The sequence below is a fragment of the Nerophis ophidion genome, linkage group LG16, assembly GCF_033978795.1.
Source record: "Nerophis ophidion isolate RoL-2023_Sa linkage group LG16, RoL_Noph_v1.0, whole genome shotgun sequence".
NCBI lineage: Eukaryota > Metazoa > Chordata > Actinopteri > Syngnathiformes > Syngnathidae > Nerophis > Nerophis ophidion.
Window position 1 is genome coordinate 23,091,654 of NC_084626.1, and position 12,902 is coordinate 23,104,555.

Sequence of the window (12,902 nt, forward strand, 5' to 3'; positions counted from 1 at the left end):
CTGAACACAACTAAACGCGTGCGTTTTTAAGTAAAACCAACATTTCTAGAGTATGATAGGTCTCTTATTCTTTGTAATAACATTGTTATTCTGAAGCTTACTGTGGAGGGGGCGTGGCCTGCGGGCCTGCAGCGACAGGTGCGTAGATGGCCCACCTGGGCCTTGTTATCTAATCACCTGTCGCTCTATTGTAAGCGGCAGCCAGGAGGAGAGACAGGGTTGGGGCTGGAAATACAATTGCTGGAAAGCAACTGAGAGACTTATTGAAAAATAAAACAATATTGTAACCCTGAAACAGGCTCTCATGTCGGTGCTTGGTGGTCTGAAGAACCCCCAGGAGGGCAAGCGCCACACTAACCAATAATAAATAAATAACTTCTTACCATTGATGCAACTTCTTGAACAGGTGCGGTAGAAAACGGATGGACGGATTAAAAATGCATGAGAATAATTTATATTTTGAACATTATTTTTAACACTGTGATTACAAGTGGAATTATTCATTACTTATCATGTTAAGCAATGTCAGCTCAGATTTATCCAAGAGCCAGATGCAGTCATCAAAAGAGCCACATCTGGCTCTAGAACCATAGGTTCCCTACCCCTGGTTTAAACTATTGTAGTGGTGTTCTGTACAAAAAGTACACTTGAATTTAGTGTTGTTTTGATATGTCATCTTAGTGACATGCACAAAAGTGCACTAACAGTTTGTTTTAAAATGTTTCTGACAATCATGCACTTTCTGTTTTGAAATGAAATGAATGTTTGTGCCACTGCTTAATAACTATTTAATTACTAACAGTTTTGGTCAATTGACTTATTTGTGATTTCCTTCTCTGCATGAAAGTTTAAAAGTAGCATATTTTAATCCAGTATGAAGAAGAATGTTTTAATGTAGACACATAGAATCATCATACTGCTGTGATTTTATGAATCAAGTGTTCATTCAAGGCTAAGGCAAAACATCGAGATAAATATCGTGTATCGTGATATGGCCTAAAAATATCGAGATATTAAAAAAAGGCCATATCTCCCAGCCCTAGGACTCGAGCCTCGTTACATTGAGATAACACATACAAATATATGCAAGAAAACATTCCTACATACATCACACTTGGGACTACCATGAGTTGATGAAGGTGGACCCCGACTTAAACAAGTTGAAAAACTTATTCGGGTGTTACCATTTAGTGGTCAATTGTACGGAATATGTACTGTACTGTGCCATCTACTAATAATATGTACTGTACTGTGCAATCTACTAATAAAAGTATCAATCAATCAGTTTGGTAAGTCAGAATTGTTTTAGCTGTATTTCAAAACTTGCAAATGTTGATTCGAGTGATGAATAGAGAATTCATACTTGTAGAGACGGCTAGAAGACGAAACAACAATTGTACTTCTGGTTGAAAGCTCCAAGAACAAAATCGTCCAAAAGATGGCGCAATAACACAAACTTTTTCAGTGCCTTTTCTTGTTTTTGTTTTGTTTTTTTAACTATTTGCATTATGGCTGTCAGTGAAGAATAATCCACTAAACTGCCACAATGTTTTATAAGCTGCAGAGTTCAAACCATGTGAAAAAAGTAGTGGTTTATAGTCCATAATTTGGGATGTATACATTTTATTTTTACATAGACTGTACACAAAAATCTGTAGATTTTACAGTAAAAACGTATTTTTGTTGTCAAAATGTTACAGTAAAATTTTCAATATTTTTATATTATATGGTAAAACAGTACCGCTGTTTTTACTGTAAAATCTGCAGTTTTTTACAGTGAATTAATGTAAATGGAAAAACGACAACACTGTTTTTTTCGGGTAAAATTCTGGCAACTGAGCTACCAGTTTTTTACTGTAAAAATATTTTTTTATGGATAATTTCTTTGCTTTAAATTAAGAGTCCACCCATTATTTAAGCATTTATTTTTATCTGAACTACATTTTTTTAAATGTATGGTAATATGATATCTGCTGCAATGTTCGATAAAGTTGAAAATATATACAATTATATGCAGCAAATGTATATTTTTCTATCAAAATGGAAAGATTATTATATTTAGTAAGTAAAAATTAAAGTCCTACTGAAAGCCACTACTAGCGACCACGCAGTCTGATAGTTTATATATCAATGATGAAATATTAACATTGCAACACATGACAATACGGCCGCTTTAGTTTACTAAATTGCAATTTTAAATTTGGCGCCAAAATATCCTGCTGAAACGTCTCGGTATGATGACGCGTGCGCTTGACGTCACGGATTGTAGAGGACATTTTGTTACAGCATCGTTCCCAGCTATTAAGTCTTCTGTTTTCATCGCAAAATTCCACAGTATTCTGGACATCTGTGTTGCTGAATCTTTTGCAATTTGTTCAATTAATAATGGAGACGTCAAAGAAGAAAGCTGTAGGTGGGAAGCGGTGTATTGCGGCCGGCTTTAGCATCACAAACACAGCTGGTGTTTCATTGTTCACATTCCCGAAAGATGACAGTCAAGCTTTACTATGGAACAGAGATGTCAAGTGAACATGGTTGGATTGGGCCACACACACAAAGTACAGTGTATTATGTGTATTAATAAAAAAGATTTTACCCTTCTGTATTCTGAAGGCGATCTATGTCGTGTGCTACTCCAGCACACGACATAGATCCTGACCGTCAGCGTCTGGTTCAAAGCGGTATGGCTCTATCCCTTGCTGCGGTTGGGCCTGGCCGGATGGTCCTGCCACCCCCACGGCTGCCACGGCGCCTCTCACAGCATCTTCCCTATCTGAATCGCTCCCACTGCCCTTTTGTCTTTTTTTCTTTTCTTTTTTTTCCTAGTCTTTCACTCTCACTTTCCTCATCCACGAATCTTTCATCCTCGCTCAAATTAAAAGGAAAATCATCGCTTTCTCGGTCTGAATCGCTCTCGCTGCTGGTGGCCATGATTGTGCACAACATTCAGATGTGAGGAGCTCCACAACCCGTGACGTCACACACACATCGTCTGCTACTTCCGGTACAGGCAAGGCTTTTTTATTAGAGACCAAAAGTTGCGAACTTTATCGTCGATGTTCTCTACTAAATCCTTTCAGCAAAAATATGTCAATATCGCAAAATGATGAAGTATGACACATAGAATGGAGCTGCTATCCCCGTTTAAATAACAAAATCTCATTTCAGTAGGCCTTTAATTCCTGGATGTGGCAGTTTAGATATAACACTTTTGTTGTATGCAACAGTCTATTTGAAAATCAGCATCATTGCTGCTGCACGTGTGAGCAAACATGTGTGCCTTTGTTATGTATTACTTCTGGAATGGTTATTGAAGTACGTAAACAAGTCAAATGTGTGTTTTTGTGAAGCACTGCCTGAGAGTTAATCATTTTGCTTTCATATTACTAAAGGAGCAGCATTCCAAGCTCCCGGATGAACTCAAAGAAAGCGATGACACATCAGAGAAGACGTCCCCAAACAAGAACCTCAAATCACCACAGAAAAGCTCCAAGCGGCTTAAAACAACACCATTTAAAATAGCTCTGCTGGATTCGACGGATTTCGACGGAGAAATAGAAGTAAGCGTTGGACGAATGCTGTTCTTTTTGTCCTCTGGTTGTTTTCCTCTGTGGGCGGGTTATTGTCTACAAACCCCGTTAACATATGAGTTGGGAAATTGTGTTAGATGTAAATATAAACAGAATACAATGATTTGCAAATCCTTTTCAAGCCATATTCAGTTGAATATGCTACAAAGACAACATATTTGATGTTCAAACTCAAACTTTTTTTGGGGCAAGTAATCATTAACTTTAGAATTTGATGCCAGCAACACATGACAAAGAAGTTGGGAAAGGTGGCAATAAATACTGATAAAGTTGAGGAATGCTCATCAAACACTTATTTGGAACATCCCACAGGTGTGCAGGCTAATTGGGAACAGGTGGGTGCCATGATTGGCTATAAAAGCAGCTTACATGAAATGCTAAGTAATTCACAAGAAAGGATGGGGCGAGGTACACCCCTTTGTCCACAACTGTGTGAGCAAATAGTCAAACAGTTTAAGAACAACCTTTCTCAAAGTGACATTGAAAGAAATTTAGGGATTTCAACATCTACGCTCCATAATATCATCAAAAGGTTCAGAGAATCTGGAGAAATCACTCCACGTAAGCGGCATGGCCGGAAACCAACATTGAATGACCGTGACCTTCCATCCCTCAGACGGCACTGTATCAAAAAACCGACATCAATCTCTAAAGGATATCACCACATGGGCTCAGGAACACTTCAGAACATCTGTAAGTGCAAGTTAAAGCTCTACTATGCAAAACAAAAGCCATTTATCAACAACATCCAGAAACACCGTCGGCTTCTCTCGGCCCACTATCATCTAAGATGGACTGATGCAAAGTGGAAAAGTGTTCTGTGGTCTGACGAGTCCACAGTTGAAATAATTTTGGGAAATATTTGACATTGTGTCATCCGGACCAAAGGGGAAGCGAACCATCCAGACTGTTATCAACGCAAAGTTGAAGAGCCAGCATGTGTGATGGTATGGGGGTGCATTAGTGCCCAAGGCATGGGTAACTTACACATCTGTGAAGGCACCATTGATGCTGAAAGGTACATACAGGTTTTGGAACAACATATGCTGCCATCTAAGCGCCGTCTTCTTCATGGACGCCCCTGCTTATTTCAGCAAGACAATGCCAAGCCACATTCAGCACGTGTTCCAACAGCTTGGCTTTGTAAAAAAGAGTGCAGGTACTTTCCTGGCCCGCCTGCAGTCCAGACCTGTCTCCCATGGAAAATGTGTGGCGCATTATGAAGCGTAAAATAGGACAGCGGAGACCCCAGACTGTTGAAGGACTGAAGCTCTACATAAAACAAGAATGGGAAAGAATTCCACTTTCAAAGCTTCAACAATTTGTTTCCTCAGTTCCCAAACGTTTATTGAGTGTTGTTAAAAGAAAAGGTGATGTAACACAGTGGTGAACATGCCCTTTCCCAACTACTTTGGCACGTGTTGCAGCCATGAAATTGTAAGTTAATTATTATTGGAAAAAATAAATACATTTTATGAGTTTGAACATCAAATATGTTGTCTTTGTAGTGCATTCAATTGAATATGGCTTGAAAAGGATGTGCAAATCATTGTATTCTGTTTATATTTACATCTAACACAATGTCCCAACCCATATGGAAACAGGGTATGTAATAACGCAGCACAGAGAGGATGAGGCAGGCAGACAGAATAAAGGACGATGCCCTGCTGAGAGCTCATGGAGGGTGCGAGGCCAGAGCAATGTTGCTTTAAAAAAAAAAAGTCAAACTGTAAATAGACATCTGTTATGTTTACCCCAGCAATGTCATATATGATGTTGAGTGGAAGGGAAACTGAAGACACAAGAAGTCAGAAACAATCAGGTTAAAATACATTTTTGTTTTGGTATTGGTAAATTTGAATACGCCTTTAGTTCATCTGTTAATATGAATAAGTAACAACAAAACCCAAAAGCAGTGAAGTTGGCACGTTGTGTAAATGGTAAATAAAAACAGAATACAACCTATATTCAATTGAATAGACTGCAAAGACAATATATTTAACGTTCAAATTAGCTCATTTGGAATGTGATGACTGCAACATGTTTCGAAAAAGCTGGCACAGGTGGCAAAAAAGACTGAGGAAGTTGAGGAATGCTCATCAAAAACATATTTGGAACATCCCACAGGTGTGCAGGCTAATTGGGAACAGGTGGGTGCCATGATTGGCTATAAATTAGCTTCCATGAAATGCTAAGTAATTCACAAACAAAGATGGAGCGAGGGTCACCACTTTGTGATCAAATGCGTGAACAAATTGTGGAACAGTTTAAGAACAACATTTCTCGACGACCAATTGCAGGGAATTTAGGGATTTCACCATCTACGGTCCGTAATATCATCAAAAGTTTCAGAGAATCTGGAGAAATCACTGCACGTAAGCGATGATATTACGGACTTTCGATCCCTTAGGCGGTACTGCATCAAAAAGCGACTCCAGTGTGTAAAGGATATCACCACATGGACTCAGGAACACTTCAGAGAACCACTGTCAGTGACTACAGTTTGTCGCTGCATCTGTAAGTGCAAGTTAAAACTACTATGCAAAGCGAAAGCCATTTATCAACAACACCCAGAAACGCCACCGCCTTTGCTGGGCCCGGGCTCATGGGTTAATGCAGTAAATAAAAGTGTTCTGTGGTCTGATGAGGACACATTTCAAATCGTTTTTGGAAACTGTGGACGCCGTGTCCTGCGGAACAAAAAGGGAAAGAACCATCTGGGTTGTTCCAGGCACAAAGTTAAAAAATAAACATCTGTGATGTGATGTGAAGTGAAGTGAATTATATTTATATAGCGCTTTTCTCTAGTGACTTTACGTAGTGACACCCAATATCTAAGTTACATTTAAACCAGTGTGGGTGGCACTGGGAGCAGGTGGGTAAAGTGTCTTGCCCAAGGACACAACGGCAGTGACTAGGATGGCGGAAGTGGGAATCGAACCTGCAACCCCCAAGTTGCTGGCACGGCCACTTTACCAACCGAGCTATACGTATATATATATATATATATATATGTATGTATGTATGGGGGTGTATTAGTGTGAAGACACCATTAATGCTGAAAGGTACATACAGGTTTTGGAGCAACATATGTTGCCATCCAAGCAACGTTATCATAGACGCCCCTGCTTATTTCAGCAAGACGATGCCAAACCACGTGTTACGACAGCGTGGCTTCATAGTAAAAGAGTGCGGGTACTAGACGGACCTGCCTGTAGTCCAGACCTGTCTCCCATCGAAAATGTGTGGCACATTATGAAGCCTAAAATACCACAACGGAGACCCCGGACTGTTGAACAACTTAAGCTGTACATCAAGCAAGAATGGGAAATAATTCCACCTGAAAAGCTTCAAAAATTGGTATTCTCACAGTTCAATCAATGTCAATCAATGTTTATTTATATAGCCCCAAATCACAAATGTCTCAAAGGACTGCACAAATCATTACGACTACAACATCCTCGGAAGAACCCACAAAAGGGCAAGGAAAACTCACACCCAGTGGGCAGGGAGAATTCACATCCAGTGGGACGCCAGTGACAATGCTGACTATGAGAAACCTTGGAGAGGACCTCAGATGTGGGCAACCCCCCCCTCCCCTCCAGGGGACCGAAAGCAATGGATGTGGAGCGGGTCTAACATGATACTGTGAAAGTTCAATCCATAGTGGCTCCAACACAGCTGCGAGAGTTCAGTTCAAGCGGATCCAAGACAGCAGCGAGAGTCCCGTCCACAGGAGACCATCTCAAGCGGAGGCGGATCAGCAGCGTAGAGATGTCCCCAAGCGATACAGGCGAGCGGTCCATCCTGGGTCTCGACTCTGGACAGCCAGTACTTCATCCATGGTCATCGGACCGGACCCCCTCCACAAGGGAGGGGGGGACATAGGAGAAAGAAAAGAAGTGGCAGATCAACTGGTCTAAAAAGGAGGTCTATTTAAAGGCTAGAGTATACAGATGAGTTTTAAGGTGAGACTTAAATGCTTCTACTGAGGTGGCATCTCGAACTGTTACCGGGAGGGCATTCCAGAGTACTGGAGCCCGAAATGAAAACGCTCTATAGCCCGCAGACTTTTTTTGGGCTCTGGGAATCACTAACAAGCCGGAGTCCTTTGAACGCAGATTTCTTGCCGGGACATATGGTACAATACAATCGGCAAGATAGGATGGAGCTAGACCGTGTAGTATTTTATACGTAAGTAGTAAAACCTTAAAGTCACATCTTAAGTGCACAGGAAGCCAGTGCAGGTGAGCCAGTATAGGTATATATGTATGTATATATGTATATAAAGGTATATACAGTACAGGTATATATGTATGTATATATGTATATAAAGGTATATACAGTATAGGTATATATGTATGTATATATGTATATAAAGGTATATACAGTATAGGTATATATGTATGTATATATGTATATAAAGGTATATACAGTATAGGTATATATGTATGTATATATGTATATAAAGGTATATACAGTATAGGTATATATGTATGTATATATGTATATAAAGGTATATACAGTATAGGTATATATGTATGTATATATGTATATAAAGGTATATACAGTACAGGCGTAATGTGATCAAACTTTCTTGTTCTTGTCAAAAGTCTAGCAGCCGCATTTTGTACCAACTGTAATCTTTTAATGCTAGACATGGGGAGACCCGAAAATAATACGTTACAGTAATCGAGGCGAGACGTAACAAACGCATGGATAATGATCTCAGCGTCTTTAGTGGAGAAAATGGTGCGAATTTTAGCGATATTACGGAGATGAAAGAAGGCCGTTTTAGTAACGCTTTTAATGTGTGCCTCAAAGGAGAGAGTTGGGTCAAAGATAATACCCAGATTTTTTACCGAGTCACCTTGTTTTATTATTTGGTTGTCAAATGTTAAAGTTGTATTATTAAATAGAGGTCGGTGTCTAGCAGGACCGATAATCAGCATTTCCGTTTTTTTGGCGTTGAGTTGCAAAAAGTTAGCGGACATCCATTGTTTAATTTCATTAAGACACGCTTCCAACTGACTACAGTCCGGCGTGTTGGTCAGCAGTTCCAAAATGTTTCTAGAGGGGGGGGGGGGTTGCCCACATCTGAGGTCCTCTCCAAGGTTTCTCATAGTCAGCATTGTCACTGGCGTCCCACTGGATGTGAATTCTCCCTGCCCACTGGGTGTGAGTTTTCCTTGCCCTTTTGTGGGTTCTTCCGAGGATGTTGTAGTCGTAATGATTTGTGCAGTCCTTTGAGACATTTGTGATTTGGGGCTATATAAATAAACATTGATTGATTGATTGATTGATTGATACTCAGTGTTGTTTAAAGGAAAGGCCATGTAACACAGTGGTAAAAATGCTCCTATGCCAACTTTTTTGGAATGTGTAGCTGCCATTAAATTCTAAGTTAATGATTTAGTTTCTCAGTTCAAACATTAAATATCTTGTCTTTGCAGTCTGTTCAATTAAATATAAGTTGAAAAGGATTTGCAAATCATTGTATTCTTTTTTTTATTTACCATTTACACAACGTGCCAACTTCACTGGTTTTGTGTTTTGTAGTCCCCAACAAAATAGTCATCTTCAGTTTCCTTTCAGCCCTTTTGTCATCTTTCCAATGACATTTTTAGTTGTAGGCAGTTTTCCTGTTTTCTCTGCATCTTTAACAACAACCTGTCACTGTTTATTATTGCGAGCACCGAACATAAATCATTTTGTGAGTCTGGCTGTCTTAATAACAAAGCTCCTAAGTCGTGTTTGTCGGTCATTGCAGAAACACTGGAAAGGACAAACGCTGATGGACATGGTGTGTGAGCACCTCAACCTGCTGGAGAAGGACTACTTTGGCCTCACCTTCGCGGACACAGACACCCAAAAGGTCAGAGGATCGCTCGCCACGGTCTTGTAACGGGTGACTTGGGTGCATAAACACGCGCAAGGAAATCAGCATTCCTCTCACTTGTTGGCCGGGCGGAGTGTCTCCGGTATTCACGCTCCGTCACTTAGAAATAAATGGAAAAAGGAAATGCTTAGTCAGACTACAATACATGCCCAGTGTGAAAAAAAGATGCTGATGGATTGATGAAAGCGCCTCATTGGCTATTTGAAAGATGCACATTTTCAATTTAATCAAACATATTTCTTGGAAGCAGAGAAGGTCACAAATAATCTTTTTGGTTGTTGTTAAAATTCAAACTAATCAAAGATATATACAGTACAGGCCAAACCTTTTCATTTCAATACGTTTTCTTTATTTTCATGACTATTTACATTGTAGGCATCAAAACTATGACACCTGTGAAGTGAACAACATTTCAGGTGACTACCACTTGAAGCTCTATGAGAGAATGCCCAGAGTGTGCAAAGCAGTAATCAGAGCAAAGGGTGGCTATTTTGAAGGAACTAGAATATTAAACATGTTTTCAGTTATTTCACCTTTTCTTGTTAATAAGTACATAACTCCACATGTGTTCTTTTCATAGTTTTGATGCCTTCAGTGACAATCTACGATGTAAATAGTCATGAAAATAAAGAAAACACATTGAATGAGGTGTGTCCAAACTAGTGGATCCATGATGATGACTTCCGTTTTGTTTGAGCGGCCGTTTTACTGCCGTTTTACAGGCACCGATTAAAAAACAATCACGGACTGTATATAAACTTTTACAAAATATTATATTCCGTGTAAGTTAATTTCACAACATTATGTATATATATATACATATATATATATATATATTAGGGCTGGGCAACGATAAAAAAATTTAATCGAATTTCTCCGATTAATCGCGATTAACTGCATTGTATACGCAAAGCCCAATAATGAATTCAAAAGTAGTGTGTAGTGCACCTTTATTGGAATATTCTCCCACATGAACAAAAGCGCCAAAACATTTGTTGTGCAAACACAATTTAAATCAGTCTTTGTTAAACAGTAGCAGTTAAATAGCATATTTGATGAAAATCAACTCAAAAAATGTAAAAAAAAAAAAATTAAACTTATTGCCACTGCCAGGGTATTTAAGTTATCCTGTTTGTTATGGAAAATAAATATAATCTACATACAAATCTCTGAGACACAATCATAACATCTGAACAGGCAATTTCTGAGGTAACACCAGAAACATTTTTTTTTATCAGGGATCTTATGTTTAAAAAACCTATATTATAGGTAGTGGGCTGTTTTAGGGAAGTTTTGATCAAATTATCCGTATTAGCAATATTAATAATGTTGTGTTTATTCTGCGTAGTGCACTTAGAATAATTATGACCATATCTAGGAATTTATATGATGGGAATTTTCCGATTGTTTGCTTGGTGCTTTGATAAACTGAAGGCATCATATACATGGTACTATATTGTGATGTTATGAGCCAGGGAAAAAAAAGAACTACCCTACCCAGCATGCAACAGGAGTGAGGAGCATGTATAGGTTGTGTCGCCATGACGGCATCTTGTATGTTGTGATATGCACGCTCTGAAAGCAAACGTTAAGAACTCAGCCAACACTCCTGGTCTGCATTATTCATAAATAGACAGACAACACATATACTCCGCTGCTTCACGGGCCGCTGGATGTAGCCGGCAAAGTATTCCCATGCTAGCTAGCCGCTCTAGCAAGCACGCCTCATTCAGTCCAAAACGGCCCGATCTATCCACATCCAGAATTGTCTGGCGGTCGTAAGTGATCCCGGAGTGACCACGCTGTAAGCCAGCCAGGACATTTGCAGAATTGTCCGATATTTTTGCCAAATGTTCCATCTTTACCAAGAGCCCCTCCACGCCGGGCGACGCCATCTTGTTAAGAAAAGTCGTTAACAAAATAAAAGCATGTAAACAACATACGCAAATGTGCGGTAAAATAATTGTCGGCGTTAATAGATTGATGAGTTAACTCGTAATTAACGAACTAATTTGCCCACCCCTAATATATATATATATATAAAATGTGCCTTATCCTGTGCGGCTAGTATATGTTGACCTGTTTTTTTCTCGTAAAAGTTAGTGGGTGTGTCTTATATACTGGAGCGCTCTCATCCGGATATATGGTATGGATGTATACATATATATACATATATATATATACACCATATTTTTCGGACTGTAAGTCAGTTTTTTTCATAGTTTGGTCAGGGGTGCGACTTATACTCAGGAGCGACTTATGTGTGACGTTATTAACACATTACCCTAAAATATCAAATAATATTACTTAGCTCATTCACGTAAGAGACTAGATGTATAAGATTTCATGGGATTTATGGATTAGGAGTGAGAGATAGTTTGGTAAAGGTATAGCATGTTCTATATGTTATAGTTATTTGAATGACTCTTACCATAATATGTTAGATTAACATAGCAGTTGGTTATTTATGCCTCATATAACCTACACTTATTCAGCCTGTTCTTCACTATTCTTTATTTCTTTTAAATTGCCTTTCAAATGTCTATTCTTGATGTTGGATTTTATCAAGTAAATTTCCCCAAAAGATGCGACTTATACTCCAGTGCGACTTACATATGTTTTTTTCCTTCTTTATTATGCATTTTCGGCAGGTGTGACTTACTCCGGAGCGACTTATATTCCGAAAAAGTGCGGTGTGTGTGTATTTATATATATATATATATATATATATATATATAAGTATTTTATCCGATTACTTGATTAATTAAAGGAATGTTCAGTAGAATATCTGGTTATTATTGTTATTGATAAATTACTCCAGTATTTCCACAATAATCAGACTGAGCCTCCTGAAAAATATTGTTTCTTTTTACCGCTTAATCAGTCTTAAAAACATGTACCGGTCTGTCCATCGAGGTTTAATTATTATTTTTTTCTTCTGGCAATGTGTACAGAAACTCTGGGAGTGTTTGACTTAGGTCTATGTGGATGAATGCGGGTGCACAGATCTGGCTTATCGTGATTAAATTACATAATTGACTGCATTGAGCAAAGGGGGCCTCTCAGTCCGTCTTTTCAAACGTTCGCTCGTTGGTAGGTCGCAGATTTTCAAAGACGCCGGCCTCCCCGAAGCAGGTATGTGATTGCACAACCAGGCCACAAAGGAACAGTCGGCCTTTTGAAGACGGAAGAGATGAAGTCCCTTTTAAATCTGGTGCATCTCCTCTGCCAGTCATTATTACCGCAGGGGCAACTTGACAGTGCATGTGTACGGGATGGTTGATGATTGGGCTGGCACATGTGGACACAACAATGGGGTTTTAAACACATATTAAAGATACAACTTAAGGCGAAAGCAACAAGTATATTTCCAACTGTAATCTATGTGGGTGAGAAAGCATTTTACTGGTCTC

At 39.1% G+C, this 12,902-nt stretch overlaps 1 protein-coding gene across 7 annotated transcripts in view; it reads left to right on the forward strand.

Moving 5' to 3' along the window:
• Positions 1-12,902, forward strand: part of LOC133535173 (band 4.1-like protein 1) — a 229,924-nt gene that overhangs the window by 152,324 nt on the left and 64,698 nt on the right. For all 7 annotated transcript variants that reach the window (XM_061874732.1, XM_061874733.1, XM_061874734.1 and 4 more), the window contains 2 exons: positions 3,393-3,560; positions 9,361-9,465. In XM_061874732.1, the coding sequence (XP_061730716.1) occupies positions 3,393-3,560; positions 9,361-9,465 (273 nt within the window). The remainder of the gene's footprint in view (positions 1-3,392; positions 3,561-9,360; positions 9,466-12,902) is intronic.